Source organism: Ursus maritimus, unplaced genomic scaffold, assembly GCF_017311325.1.
Source record: "Ursus maritimus isolate PB19 unplaced genomic scaffold, ASM1731132v1 scaffold_14, whole genome shotgun sequence".
In the NCBI taxonomy this organism is placed as follows: domain Eukaryota; kingdom Metazoa; phylum Chordata; class Mammalia; order Carnivora; family Ursidae; genus Ursus; species Ursus maritimus.
The window spans coordinates 53,677,029-53,692,685 of NW_024423786.1; the positions used below are offsets into that span (position 1 = coordinate 53,677,029).

Below are 15,657 nucleotides of genomic sequence, written 5' to 3' on the forward strand. Positions count from 1 at the left end.
ATTCCTGCTCATGACTGCATAATATTCCAGTGTGTGATGGATCACGTTTTCTGTATCTACTCGTCAGCAGATGGCCATTCAGATCGTTTTCATCTTTCGGCTGCCCCGGACATCTGCGTGCAAGGTTTTGTTTGAGGACCTTGTTTCAATTCCTCTGGGTAGACACCCAAGAGTGGAGATGTGGGGTTTTATGGTGAGTTTATGTTTAACTTATCGAGGAGCCACCAAACTAGTATTGATATATTTTTTAAGATTTTATTTATTTATTTGTCAGAGAGAGAGAGAGGGAGAGAGCACGAGCAGGGGGAGCAGCAGACTCCCCGCTGAGCAGGGAGCCTGATGTGGGGCTCGATCCCAGGACCCTGAGATCATGACCTGAGCGGAAGGCAGACGCTTCACCGACTGAGCCACCCAGGCGTCCACTAGTATTAATATTTTTAAACCAGCGGAAGTCTCCAGGGGTCAGTGTGTAGTGGCAATGCCTCTGGGTGGACTGAGTGGGCTCCCTGGGGGACGGAGCTCCCCTCCTCCGTTGAAGGGGGAGGCACCTCGCAGCACCAGCCTCAAGAAAACATGGGCCCCGTGTGGCCAGACTCTCTCCTTTGTCAAAGCAAGCCCCAATTCTCATTGCCAGGAAACTTCCAGATCAGATGTTGCCCACTAATTAAAAAACCCCAACAAAAGCCCTGATCAAAGGAGGAGACACATCAGGGGGCTGGATGTGGCCCCGACGTTGACAGTTTGCCACCTCTGCTTCCCACTGGTCTGTACGGTTTGAAGGTGCTTGAGGACCTGTGCAATGCTTGTGATCTGAAAAACAGTAATAATACAGGCCAGGGGCTGGGGGAGGCTCTCCCCGCCCCCACAATGGTTCTAGCCGCCCGGGGCAGGCGGATCTGCGGGTGTCAGGGGGAAACCCGTGGGCCTGGGGTCCGGCCAGCGGGTCCCAGCGACTGAGAGTCAGAGATCGGAGCTGGGCGCTGAGCAGCTGCCCTGTGCCCAGACAACAGCATAGATTTTGCTCCTCTTTTAAGTGGAAACCATGAAAACCATCTGTATGAGCTCTCTCTTGGCTGCTTAAGTGCAACAACGGACCACAGATTCAGCGGCTTAAACAAACAACACAAATGTATTATCTTACCCTGGGGCCGAGAAATCACACTGGATTCCAGGCTAAAACCCAGGTGTGGGCAGGGCAGGATCCCGCCCCTCCCTGGGCCAACCAGGGAGATCCCGGACTCCTGCCTTTCCTGGCCGAGGCCCCCTGTCCTCACCGCCAGCAGCGGGGTCTGCCCATCTCTGGGCCTCCCACACTTCTGGCTCGCTCCGTGAGGACAGGTGATCATATTGGACTCAACTGGCCTACACGGAGAGCATTTCCCTCTTCTTAAGAAATCCTTAACTAGTCACACTGGCAAATGTCCTTTTCCCTGGCGCTGCCAGGGACAGAGAGTAGCGCAGACTGGGCGGCTTAAAAACTGCAGAGATTTATTCTCTCTGCTCCCGAGGCCCATGAGTCGGATCAAGGGTGTGCAGGGCTCCGCTCCCTCCGAGCTCTCGGGAGGGTCCCTCCTGCCTCCTCCAGGTCCTGGGAGCCCCAGGCTGTTTGGGCCGGGAGGGACTGCGTCCTCTGTCTCTGCCGCCGCTTCTCTCCTTGCCTCTGTTCTTCCTCTTCTTCTATGGACATCCAGCCATTGGAGCTTTAGGGCCAACCCTTAGATCCAGGATGAGCTTCTGCATGCCGAGGTCATAACTCGCTGGCATCTTCAGACCCTATTTGCAATGAAGGTCACATTCCTGAGCTTTTGGGTGGGCTCAGAATTTTGGGAAAGCTATTGACCCCACTACACCATGTAAAGTGCCTTAGTCTATAGGTTCCAAGGATTAGGATGAAGACATCTTTTGAGGGGATATTATTTGGCCTACCACCCCATCCATCATCATCTGGCCATGTCCCTCCTGCTCACAGTCCTCCATGTCCCCCTTACCTTTGACTGGGGCTAAAGCTCGTCACTGGCCCACGGGCTCTGTGAGGTCAGGACCTGAGTCGTCCTCCCACCCCCACCCCCCAGCCTCACTCCCATCTCCAAGCTCCCCTCCCTCAGAGAGGTCCAAGCTGGCTCCTGCCTCAGGGCCTTTGCGCAGTGGCTGTGCCCCCTTGCCTGGAGTGCCCTTTCTTAGTCTAGATTTTTCTATGGCAGCTTCTCACTCACCTAGAACTCAAAGCTCACCTCTTTAGATTTCTTCGCCACTGCCTGTGCCAAATCGCCCCCTCCTCCACTTTCATTGAAATGTGACTCTTGTTGCCCATGGGGGCGCTCTGCCCTGGACACTCTGCATGGTCCATCCTCCCTGTAGGCCACCAGAGGGGCGCCCAGAGCACTAGAGTCAGCCACATCCTCTCCCCACTGCCCTCAGGGCTTCCACCCCTTTTGGTGAAAAACCCAATCCTCCCTGTGGTCCCTCAGGCTCTCAGCACAACTTGCTCACCCCCTCGCGCCCTCCACCTCCTCCCTCTCTCCTCCTTCCTCACTCTGCCTCCCAGCCACACGGGCCTCCTCGCTGGTTCTGGAGACATACCAGGCCCATTCCTGCACCCAGGACCTTGCAACGCAGACCTCTGCCAACAATGCCCTTCCTCCAGATACCCATGTGTGACACCTTTCCTGACCTCCCTCAGGTGTCTGCTCGGATGTCACCTCCCTCAGCGAGGCCTCCCTATTTATAGTTATTCTCAGCTCTATCTCTGGCATCCGGACCCTTCTTCCTGCCTCCTTTCCCCGTAGCATTTACTACCAACATGCCACACGATTCTGTATAGTGTTTTATGGCTCACTGCCCATCCTCCCACGGACACTAAGCCCCAAGAGGGCAGGTCCAGACCTCCAGCCCAGGGCCCAGCATTCGGGGGACCCGGATGAGTTCCCCGTGTGACCCAGAATGACTGTAGTTTTCTGTCCTGGAGCCTCAGTTTCCAAATCTGCTCTGTGGGGTCCTGATCTGCATCCATCCTGGGGTCGGGAAAGAGAGTCCCGAGCTGTCCTCAAAGTCTGCAGAAACACTCTTTGGCCAGCTGGAGGCATCTGGCAAACAGCTAATGCCCGACTCGCCTCCCTCGGTCCATCCACTCAGACCGGGTGGGGAGGTACAAGCCTGCAGATGCCACTGGTTCGGCTGTACCATCAGGCCAAGCATCACTCGTCAGCATTTAGTAAATTGCAGGCAGGCAGCTCCCTGCGGCTGGAGTGCTGAAGACAGGCAGACCGTGACTGGGAAAATGTGGAGTCCCTCTTGAGGCTGGAGGAACTGGGCTCAGAGGTGGAGGCCTGGGGCCCTCCTGCTCCCTCACTGGGCCTCAGTTTCCCTATCAGCAAGAAGAATAAAGGGCCAGGGATTGTTGAGGCATCTTTGAGCTCCCTTTGTGTGCTTGGGTCCCTGTGAGCCTCCATATATAAAGTGCACTGATGAAAGAAGAAGAAATAACGCTCTGGAGCACGGGGGCCTGGCTATAAGAGCAGGGACTGTCTCTTTGCTTTGTTCGCATCCCCCGCTCCCAGGATAGGGCCCAGCGCTCCAACAAAACAGTAATAATTACTGCCCTCAGGCTGAGCTGCGAGTCGGCGAGATCACTGTGTGTCTTCGAATGCACTGAGAACCTGTCGAAGGGTTTTAGATCTTTAATTTAAGCCACGGCGGCTTTGTGACAACATTAAACCTCATAGTCCTCCATCTTGCAGTGGTGGCCGAGACCGTCAGAGAGGGAGGCAGGCACTCACCCGGGTTACACAGTCAAAGGAGTTGTGGGGGCTGAATTGGCGCTGGGTCTCTGATCCCGTCTGCACCCTGGCCGGCCGCCCCTCTGAGCCCCCAGCGCACGGACGCTTCGGTCACACCAGAAGTGTGTGTTGACTGGTCCTTTGGGAGGGAGGGGCTCTTGGCCCCACGCTCCTAACTGACTCCAGGACGCACAGGTTTCCCCAAGAGCAGGTCATGGCCAAGACCGCCTCTGCCACCTCTTCCATCCTACCAGCACGGCTGCCGGCTCCTGCACAGAGGCAGCCAGGGGAACCCGATCCCTTCATCGAACCCTGGGCCGAAGTCTCCCCATCCTCGAGCCTGGGCAGGGACAGGACTGAAAGACAGACAGGGAGAGAAGAGGGCCGCGATGGGGGAGTCCCCCATTGGCTACATCTGCCGCCTCCTTTGGAGAGACAGAATATCAATCAAAAACCAGAGTCAGCTCCACGGCTGTGTGCGCTGCAAGCACACACGGATCTATGAAATATTTGGGGCTCTGGGGTGTGTTTCGTGGCTGTAATTAATCTTGTGTCTTGTTGGCAGGAAAGTCACGTTAAGAAAATTTCCGCGGCCCCAAGGTAAGAGTGCAGCTGGCAAGGCCCAGGCTCCTTCCCCCGGACGGAGGAGGGGTGCAGAGGGAGGGACTGGGGGCAAGCTGGTGGCCCTGGGCCAGCTCCTTTGAGAGGCCCTTGTCCCCCCCTTGCCGCTTCCCATGAGCGGCCATGATGATCCCAACCCCTGCCGGAAGCCCCTGCACCCAATGGGCGCTGGGCTAAGTGAATGTGTGGTTATTTCAGTTTTGTTTTTAGCTTTATGGACGGGCTGGTGGCATAACTGCAAGAAGCAGGCGTAATTGATGTTCTCTCTTGCTCGCTTTGCTCGCTCGCTCACGCACCCCCACGCCTGTGTAAGACCGCTTCGGACGGTGAACACATCTATCACCCAAGATTCCCTTGGTTCCAGCAGACCCTCCCTGCTGTCCCATAATGCTCCCACGCCTCCCTTTCCAGGGCGACTCACCATACTCAACAAGTCGTTATAAATTAGTTTGCTTTTCTAGCTCTCCCATAGCGTGCACCCTTTGGTCTGCGCTTCTTTGGAGTCCTGTGAACAATTTTGAGAGTTTGTCTGTGTTTTATGTGCTCAGAGTGCTTTGTTTCTTTTCCCATGGTCGAGGAGTATTTCCACGTTTAAGAACTCCCTGCTTCTTATTCAACCAAGTGACGAATACTTGGGTGGTCTCCGGTTTGAGGCTGTTGAGGGATACAAGCTGCTCTGAACCGCGACGGTATTCAAGCTCTTGGGGTGGATAGGGTCTCCGGTTTCCTCCTTTGGGTGGGAATTCCTAGGGCGGTGGAATTGCTGGATCATGTGGTTGTGATGTCCGGTTCACTTAGAGATTAGGGGCTAAGAGTCATTTGAAACCACACGCCATGCATGGGAAGTTCTAGGCTCGCTTCTTGTTCCCGCCATCAAAGAACTAACGCGGTGACAAGAAGGGGGAAACTGACGGGACAGATTTATGATACGGGGGAGTGGCAGGAGTTGTCAAGGACCGGCGGGGCCTCTCCAGGTCCAGAGCATCCCCACTGGGCGCACTATTGGCTAGGAGGTAGCGTGGTGGCATATCCAGTGTCTCCATTTCTCTCAACTTGGCGGTGAGGAGCAGTCCTAATTCGCGTGGTAGCATCCCCTGAGGCGCCGGATCACGTAGATGCCTGATAAATGCAACGAAGCCCGGAGATGAGCCATAAGCTCTGGGCTGCCAAAGTCCCCCCCCTACCTGAAACCTGCAGGGCGTTCTCTTAGTGCTTAAACCTTGAATGCGACTGAAGCCTGGTCTGAATTCCAGCCGCTGCTCCTTTGACGATCCAACACCTGGCTGTTATGCACTATTTTAGTGACAGTCCTGCCTCCAGGGCCTTTGCACCCTGCCATTTCCTCCTGAAGAGCTCACCTCCCTGACTTCCCCACCTGAATCAGCCCCACCCAGTCCCCTCTGTGGCATCCATCACCTCTGTTATGTCACTCTCTAGCGGGCGACCCTGCCGAGCACGAAAGGCTGTTTGAACCCTCATCACTGGGCCGCTCTTCCACGGTTCCCCAGAGCTGCCACCACGGGCCCCGAACCGTGAGCTCAGAGCTCGGAGTGGCAGCTCCAGCGGGTGCTGGCTCAGACAGCGTCAACAGATGCTCGCATTTTAAACCCACTGTTTAACTCATTAAGAGTGTCAGCTGTTTCCCATCCCCAAAGTCGTGGAATTAAATTAAATTCATTCAGAATTAAATACACACATACACACAGCACACCCGCCCTTTCATTGGAGCAAAACTTGTTAGCATTTAGGCAAAGCTTTGTGCAAGTCTGGGGACGGCTCCGCGTCCGCCTGACAAGATTATCACGGCCCAGTGGTTTTGCCAGCTGGGCCTGCGACTTAAGCCCCCGCAGGCCCACATTCTGGCTGCCCGGGCTGCCACCATTACAGTCCACTTTTGCCAGCTGGTGTCCCCCGGATTTCTCCTGACCCCTCGGGCTTCCGCGGGCCGGGGGAAGGCCTCGTGTGTCTGTCCTGAGCTGGCTGCTCTCCGGATGCCGGCCATCCCCTACCACCCGGGGACTCAGAGCAGAGTCAAGATTCACCTCCCCTTCCCCTTCTTTCATTCAAATGGTCAGGAGCTCCCTGGTGATGCTACTTCTATACAGCTTTGCCCCACCCTGCCAGCTATGCTGGTCTGGGCCTCTGCTACCTCCAGCCAGACGCTTCTTGCCCGTTTCCTCCCTGAGGCTCCCAGATTCTATCATTAACCCCAACTGGTTGCTTTTCTCAGCAGCCAGAGAGGGATTTTCTAGGCCCTCAATCGGGCCGTGTCCCTCTCTTGTAGCATTCCCCAGTGCAGGGCCATCAATAGAATTTTTTGTGATGATGGAATGTTCTAGACCAGTGCCACCCAACAGCATCCCCCATGTGGGTGTGGAGCACTTGAATTGTGGTAGTGAGTCAGGCACTGAAGTGTCAGAAATTTGCTTTCATCGAGGCTGCCTGGCACAGCTCAGTCGGTGGAGGCGTGAGACTCTTGATCTTGGGATTGTGAGTTCGGGCCACGTGGGTGTAGAAGAGATGACTTAAGAAAATAAGATCTTAAAAAATTTTTTGACTCACTGATGTGAACTTAAATAGCCACATGTCATGGCTGCCATGTTGGTCGCGCAGCTTGCAAGAACCCATAACTGATGCTGCCGATAATGGCCTTCCCGACCCCCGCCTCGCGAATCCCCCATGCACCAGCTCTGACTCTCGCCCCCGAGCTGCTTTGCTCACACCCACACAGGCTAGAAAACCGCAGAATCCGCACTTCCTCTGGTAGCCTCCAGCAGCGGCTTGCAGGGGCCAGTGCATAAACACCGCAGCTCCCTCATCCCTCGAGTGGCACATCTCTGAGGTGCCAGCTCTACACTGCTCCCCAGAAGCCCCCAACAGGACTGACTCTCTGCCACATACAGTCACCTGCTCACGAAGCCCTTTGGGCTCCTTCCCAACCCTCCCTCACTTTCCTGCTCCCTTCCTGAATCACTTCCATGTAAAACTTCTTGTACCAGATCGTCCAGGAACAGGCTTTTGACTTGCAGTTACCACAAAGGCACAGAGGTTCATCTCTGTCTGCAAGACCCTCCATACGGAGTCGGTTATCCACGCTCCGCCACCCTGTTCTCTCTACGTTTCTTCGATACACCAGACCCCTCTACCACTAGGACATTTGCCCATGCTGTTCCTGCCCCTTGAGGTGTGGTGCTTCCCATGTAACCCCTTCTGCCAACTCCTCCTCACCCTTCAAGTCTTGGTTTAAATGCGCAAGCCACTCCGGGAGGACTTCCTGACCACCCGCTTGGCCAGCCACCATCTCCCCTCTGAGGCTTCCGCTCCTCCCTCCCCCTCCTCCCCCTTCTCCCTCTCCCCTCCTCTTCTCCTCTTCTTTCCTTAAGGCTGTTTGGGTTTTTAAATGTTCTGCTTTTGTGGAAATGATTTTAGATTCTTCCAGAAGAGCTGCACCGATCTCGCACTGCGAAAGCCGGAGGTTCTGTGCAACCCTCCGCCCAGCTCTCCTTAATGAGAAGTATTGCACAGAACCGGCATCAAAAGCCGAAATCAGTGTCGTGTACAAGATTGCTAGCAAACCCACAGACCTTACTCGGGTTTGACGGTTTTCCCCTGGACTGTCACATCGGCGCCAGGCACTTGGATAGCGGTGCCTCAGTTTCTCTCATCGTCCATGACCTGACATTTACAGGAGAGAAGCACTGGCCTAGGAGGTTTTGTGGTCTTCTCTCAGGTCGGGTCCGCTGGATCGCTCGCCATGAGCCTTGGTTGCATGTCTGCCCAGATCCCGCGGGTGACACGGAGTGGGGTGACGAGGGTGATAGCGGGGAGGAGGCGGTAAGTGCGCTCAGTGCAGGAGAACCAGGAGCGCGTGACTGATGTGTCTCGTCACCGTACTAGCTGTCAACCTTGATTCCACGGTGATCACTGATGTCCCCACTGAGAAAGCTACATGCTTTCACTTTTCAATTAGGAAGTATCTCGAGGAGCCCTGCTTTGGCGCCCGTGCCAATACCCTGCTTGTCCTCCCGCTTTCGCCCACAAATTCTACTTTGCATTCTTGGATTCAGTCTTGCCTCTCAGACACTCGATCTTGTCGTCCTCAGGTCTTACTTCTGTCGCGGACTTATCCTGCTGGAAGCTATGCTTGTTTCCATTTGTTTGATGCTCTCCTCCCCACTGGCAGAGCCCGGGAGTGTGAGGCTGGGTCTTCCTGGTCACTTCTGTGTCCCCGTGTCCAGCACCAGGGCTCTGCACACAGTGGGTACCAAGCACATATTTGATGAACAAATAAACAAAAGAACGCAGTAAAATCAGACTTAAATCTCAGGTCGAATTTGGTGGGTATGATTCGGTGGCACCCCAAGAATGTTCTAGAAGCAAAGTCCTTCCTCCTTGCACAGGCCTCTGTTCAAAATGTGTGTGCCTTGGGGATGCCTTCCTTGAGTTCCACCTACGCCAGTCCCTGCTTAATTTCACTTTGCTGCTTCACACCTGAAAGTATTTTGTTTACGAAACGGCTGGTTTATTCATTTAGTGTAATTCGTTGTTTGGCTGTCTTCCCTCTTCTCAGCTAGAACAGAGTCTCTGTATGGTCAGGGGTTTTGCGCTTGGATCACGGCGGTACATCCGGGCGCCCTAGCCCGCGTCCCGTGCATTCCAGATCCCTCTCCCCAAGAGATGTCTCTGTCTCCTCGAGTCAGCTGTGCCACCGAGAGCCGGGGCCTCAGGGCAGGAAAGGAAGGGAAGATCAATGAAGGGGGTCTGGCCTGGGACAGCAAACCTGTTCTTTGCAGCTGATGCCTGGCCAGAAGGGCAGGAGGTCTGGGAGTCTGGGGGCAGAGAAGGTGGTTCAGCCGCCTATCTTGTTGTGGTCCCCTCACGCATGCTGCTGGCTTCCTCCTGGGAGACATGGGAAGGCACTGTCCCACAGCTCAAAGGGTAGTTGGGAGGTTCATGGGCTACTGTGTTTGGAAAGCTTGCTCGACCCTCTGCACCTGTCCCCCTGAATGTTACCCCCAGACGGGAAGGACGAAGCTCGCCAGCGAGGGACCTGTTGGAGGCTTTCACAAGGCCGGCCTCTTCCTCACCACGTCAGGTCGCAGGTCCACAGGGCTATCTTTGGCCTTGAAGCTCACAGGGAATCCACTGTGGGCCAGGTGTAGGGCCGAGGGGTTGGGGGAGGCGGAGAGAGAGACAGAACAGAGGCCAACACCAGACAAACATAGGCGTAAGGGACAGACACAGAGGCCACGGAAAAGAACATGCCAGGCAAGGGAGAGGTAGGAGTCTGAGAAAACACAGAAGGAGACAGAGGGGCAGTGACTTGGACAAAGAGATACTATATAGACAGGGACAGACAGAGACAGGGTCGAGGGGAATAGGGATAAATCACAGAATAAAGAGATGCACCCAGAAATGGAAAGATAGAGAAGGAGGGAGAGAGAACAGAGCCAGAGATTCAGGAATAGAGATGCACAGAGAGGAGAGACAGAGAACAGAGGGGCCCAGGTTGGGCTGCAGGTGACGGCATTCACTGGCGACTTCACTGACCCTTGTGCACCTCCATCTCCCTCCCCCAGCCCCAGCCCCGGACTATGGTCCTATCCGGGGTGTGTGCGCACTGCAGGAGATGCACTGGGGGAAGGAGGGAAGGAGAGATGAGACTTTAAGCTCCGGGGAGTTATGGCCACTGGACACATCCATCACTCCGTCTGATATGTGGTTTAGGTCTAAGCCTAAGGAGCCAGACAGGTCAGTGTATTCCCGCCAGCACCACTCGAAGGAGGCTCCCCTACAAACACTGGGGAGGTGCGGTGAAGCAAAAAGAAAATCAGGCTTCCAGTTGTGCCCAGTGTTCCTTCTCCTATAAGGTTCTGAAGCCTCACCCCTCCCTATGAGGTTTGTTGTGTGGACATAGAAACCCCCTAGTAAGCAAAAGAGGAATGTATTAGCTCATCTAACAGTGGTACAGGGGCTGTGTGGCCTTCAGGCTCAGCTTGATCCAGGTGCTCAGATGATGTTTTAGGACCTGGGTCTCTCTCAGTCACTTTGTTCTGCTTTCTTATACATTGCTCTATTCTCAGGCAGCATCTTGAGTTTCGGCTACCCCAGAAGACAGACCTCAAGACAAGAATTTGAATCAAGATTAGCTCTTTTGGACACAACTTCAGAAAACACTGGGAGTAGGGGGTCAGAGACAGGAAAGGGGAGGGCAACTTAAAAGCAGCACTGCAAAGCACATTGTCACGGGGCAGCTGGGCTCAGTCCCACTGGGGTCCTCTGGGAGGTGGTGAGGACATACACCCCAGAGTCATTTCACTGGAGGAGCGAGAGATGGTTCCACCGGTCGTGGTCCTGGGCTGCTCCCAGGGTGTTCGCTGGCTGGCTCACCCAGGTTACCTGCACGTGGGAGCTTCAGAAGGAGGCACTTTGATCTTGGACTTCTGGTCTCCAAACCTTCAAAACATACAATTCGGATGTTCTCAGCCACCCAGTTCGGGATACTTTGTTACACCAGCCCTAGGACACCCCATTACCAACTGCTGTCTTGGAGAACCTCTTTCTCCATCTTTTCCCTATAACCATCTGTTGCTCCTTTATTTACCAAACATTCCCTAAATACCGACTCTCTGTTGTCCTCCTTAAAACTTCATGAGAATCATGAAATAAAACCCCAAATCTCTTGCCACAAAGAGATGGGACTTGCAAAATACAAAGACACTGCTGCTTAGAATTCCAGCGGGCCAAGGACCGTCCCTTAGGAAAATTTGCAGTTGCTTGAAAGACATGAGAGCCAAGCTAGAGACTTTGGGGGTAATCCCAGAGTGTCAGCTCTGGCAGGGGGCCACAGCCCTGCCTCAGGCACCTTTTCTCCTTCACTCACTCATTCAGCGTTGCTGTCCCCTCCGAGTCTCTCTCTGTCCCTCTCAGTACCTTCCTGAGTCTCTTCCTCCGTGGCTTCCCGCTTCCCTCTCCCTCTCCAGTCCTCGCCCTCCAGCCACAGCAACCAGAAGCCTCTTTCAGAAACACTAATTGCTTTTATTTCAGGAGTAATAAGTGAGTTTGTTCCCATCGCAAAAAAGCCAAGCAGTGCAGAAATACAGAGAGTGGAAATGGGAAAAGCAATGTGACCACGTCCTGCCTCGCAACTTTCCTGTGGCTCCCGTCGTCCTCTGTGGCTGCTTCCCACCCCCCTGTCCTTGAGTCAGACCCTCTTTCCAGACACTCAGCTTGTCCATCCTCCCACCCCATTCCCACCCCTCCCTCCTGCCTTCCCTCCTCCCCTCCCTCCCCCCCCTTTCTCTTCTTCTCCCCCCACTTTCCACTCATAGCTTCCACCCCTTCCTTCCCCCTCTCTTCCTCCTCCTTCCTCCCTCTCCACCTCCCTCTCCCTCCTTCCCCTCTCTCTCTCCCTCCCTCCCCCTTCCCCTCTCCCTTCCTCCCCTTCCTTCCCCCTCCCTTCCTCTTCCTCTTTCCTTCCCCTCTCCCTCTCTCCCCCCTCCCCTGCCTGAGGACCTTCTCACTTTGTGTTCACATTCCCAGTGTGCTGTTCTCTGCCCTCCTACACCAAGTTCGTCCTTATTCACCCTCTGATCTCAGCGCGGTGACACCTTGCCCTGGCTGGCTCACCTGGACACAGACCTGGGACAAGGATTCCAGAGACTATTCCTTGCCTACAAGCTGCTGTCGCAATGTACCCTGGCCACAAAGCGGGGGGGCGGGGCTGGGGGGGCGTCAGGAAACAAGAGAAATTTATTCTCTCCCAGCTCTGGAGGCCAGAAGTCCAAAATCAAGGTGTTGGCAAGGTTGGCTCCTTCTCGAGGCTCAGAGGGCGAATCTGCCCCGTGTCCTGCCCCCCACCCAGCGGCTTCTGGTGTGGCCAGCCACCCTCGGCTCTCCTTGACTCATGGATTTGTCACTCCGATGTCTGCTTCTGTTACCGCCAGGCCTTCTCCCCATGTGTCTCTGTCTCTTCTCCATTGCTCCCTGAGGGCTGCCCTGGGAGGCATTCGGCTACCGAGAAAACCTGAAGAGTAAGTGGTCAGCCTGGCCGAGTGCCACTGAGGAGACAGAATGCTGTTCCCGGCACTGGAAGCAGCATTTGCGAAGCTCTAGAGGTCAAGGACTCGTGACGCATTCGCAGCATTGAAAAGCCTCGGACTTAAGAGACTGGCAGGGTCTTGACCATCATGGGGAGTGTGGGGGGCTTGTGGGCCACAGAGGGGAGTGTGGGCTGCATCTGGAGGGCAATGGGGAGCAATGGGAGAGACAGGAGGATTGAGATTTTAGAAAAATCCCTGACTAGAAAGATCTCAAAGTGAAGGCAGGTCTGGTCTGGGGGAGGGAAAAGGTCAGACCCACCGCCAAGTGCCAATCATGCATTGTCTCATTCACTTCTCACCACACCCGTCTTATGAGATGCGTTCCTCGTCGTTATGTCTACTTTACAGATCTGGAGTCTGGGGCCCAGAGAGGATGAGTGATTTACCTTGTGTCACACAGCTTGTGAATGGCAGACCCAGCAATCAAGACCTGAGCAGGCTGCCTAGACCAGCAGGGGGCAGACTCAGGGTGAGTGGTTTGGGGAATAAGAAGTGGGGAGGACATGAGGCTGATACCCAAGGCTGTGGCTGAGGATGGGGGAGACCGCTGGGGACCAGGCTGGAGAGGAGGCATCGAGGTGGGAGAATAAAGTTGGTGCGGAACTGGAGGCTTCCAGGCAGTGAGGACAGAGAACAGGGACCACCCACTCCTACCAGCTCCACCCTGACCTGGGCACCTCTCTCCCCCCAAATCAAATCTAGTTAGACTCTGAGGACATATGAACTCAGACCGAAGTCCTGAGAAAGAGCTGGCCCCAGGAGAAAGGGCATTTCAGGCAGAAGGTACAGCTTGTGCAAAGGCCCTGGGGCAGGACCGCACCTGGCGTGGCCTGGTGTGTTGAAAGAACGGCAACGTGTGGCTGAAACAGAGTGACTAGAGGGGGACAGAGGCAGGAGGTTTGGAATTTGGGTTTTGACAACCGGCCTCATGGGGAAACTGTGCCCTGAACAAGTCTGGGTCCTTCGGGATATCTCAGAAGGGAGTGACATTGGCATCTCCCTCGGTGGGTCTCTGAGAGTCTTGGGGAGATGACGCTCTACAGTAGGAGTATAGGTGCTGGGTCCGTGCCACCGGGGCCACCAGCCCACTTTGTGGCACCCCTGAGCCTTATGAGGTCCAGGAACTGGGAAGCTCTGAGCGTTCCACAGGTTTTCTCAAAGGCTGCTCAGGCCCCCGGGTCAGAGAACCAGGAATTCTGTCCTGGCCACAGCCCTAGGCAACTGGAGGCTCCTGGGGACAAGATGGAACAGGACGATGTCACAGAGGCCAAGGGCATCTAGAACCCTGGGGCTTCCTGGCCTCAGCGTCATCCGCCAGCAAGGCCGCCTGGGTCGTCAGCTGCTCCTGAGACCTGCCTTCAAAGACACGATGCTCGCTGGGCTACTGTGGGGAGCAGCTCCCGCCTAGGGACGCCCTGGTCCCCGCTGTTCTGCCTTCCTGCCTCTGAGCCCCCCATTCGCGCTCACCTCCCTTCCCACCTCGGCCACGGGCCCCCCGGGAGGCCCTGGAGATGCCCGAAGGCCTCCCGTCTGCTGTCCCCAGCGGGACCTAGCTCCACGCAGCAGCCGGAGGAAGAGGAGGAGGAGGGGCGGGGGGTGGCCATGGGGTGGCGGCAGCAGCCAGCGCGGGCCCCGGGGGCTGTCGAGGCCTCGCTGATCCTGCTGGCGCTGCTGGTGCCCTCCGAGGCGCTGGTGCGGGCCGTGCTGGATGGCAATGCCAGCACCGTGGACTTCGCGGATTTGCCGGCCCTGTTCGGGGTGCCCCTGGCCCCCGAGGGCGTGCGGGGCTACCTGATGGAGGCCAAGCCGGCCAACGCGTGTCACCCCATCGAAGGCCCGCGGCTGGGCAACGGCTCGCTGGGCGCCATCGTGCTGATCCGCCGGTACGACTGCACGTTTGACCTCAAGGTGCTGCACGCCCAGCGGGCCGGCTTCGAGGCGGCCATCGTGCACAACGTCCGCTCCGACGAGCTCGTGCGCATGGCCCATGTCTATGAGGACCTGCGGCGCCAGATCGCCATCCCCTCGGTGTTCGTCGGCGAGGCCGCCTCGCAGGACCTGCGGGTCATCGTGCGCTGCGACAAGGCGGCCCATGTCCTCCTGCTGCCCGACTACCCGCCGTGCCCCGACCTGGACTGCCACCCCGTGCTGGCCGTGTCCTGGGTGCTGGGCCGTGCCCTGGCCCTGCTCACGTCCGTCGTCTTGGTCCTCCGCCAGCTGTGGAACTGGCTCTGGGCCTGGTGGAGCCGGGGGCCTGCGGTCAAGCCGCGGGCCTGCCCGAAGGCCCAGGTCCGCACCTTCACACGCCGGAACGACCTGTGTGCCATCTGCCTGGACGAGTACGAGGAGGGCGACCAGCTCAAGATCCTGCCCTGCTCGCACACCTACCACTGCAAGTGCATCGACCCCTGGTTCTCCCAGGCCGCGCGGCGCTCCTGCCCCGTGTGCAAGCAGTCGGTGGCCGGCACGGAAGACGGTTCCGACTCCACCGTCGACAGCTTGGGCGATGAGGACCCCTCGCTGCCCGGCCACCGGCCCCCCATCTGGGCCATCCAGGCCCGGCTGCGCTCGCGGAGGCTGGAGCTGCTGGCCCGAGCCGGCTCACAGGGCCACTCCAGCGCCACGTCCCTGGGATTGGCCGAGGCCACGGCGTCCTCCCAGAGGCCCCCAGAACGCCTGTGAGGCACCGCGGCCTCGGGCTGGCCACGATCGGGGCAGGGAGGGTGGAAATGTGGAGTGTTTCTAGTCTAGAGGAATAAAGTGGGTTTGAAAGCGGATTCTCGCCCTGACTGCTGTGGGGCCGCCCAGCTTCTGGCCCCTGCGGCCACCCATGTGGCACATCCCCTCTGAGCCTGGGGCTGGCTCCCTGTGCCCGCGGGTGAGTGAGAAGACACGGGGGAGGGAGGCTGTTTCCGGGGCCACCCCACGCCTCCGTTCCAGCGCTGGGCACGTGGGCTGCGATCCCAGATTGGCTTGTTCATTCTGCATTTCAACATCTTTTTTTTAATAAAATTTTTACTTTGGACTGGTTTTAGGCGTACAGAACAATGGCAAAGGTACTAACTACAGAGACTTCCCACGTACCCCTCGCCCGGCCTCCCGTCATGCTCGCCTCTTGCCCCGGGCACAGCACGCTCACCTGTCCCCACCAAGAAAGT

The 15,657-nt window shown here is 56.7% G+C and overlaps 1 protein-coding gene across 1 annotated transcript in view; it reads left to right on the forward strand.

Annotated features, from left to right (window-relative positions):
* ZNRF4 (zinc and ring finger 4) overlaps positions 1-15,181 on the forward strand; it is a 19,184-nt gene extending 4,003 nt beyond the window's left edge. Inside the window, 2 exon segments of the mRNA XM_040628293.1 lie at positions 13,649-13,833; positions 13,836-15,181. Of these exon segments, the coding sequence (XP_040484227.1) occupies positions 13,649-13,833; positions 13,836-15,181 (1,531 nt within the window).
* The last annotated feature ends 476 nt before the right edge of the window (positions 15,182-15,657 follow it).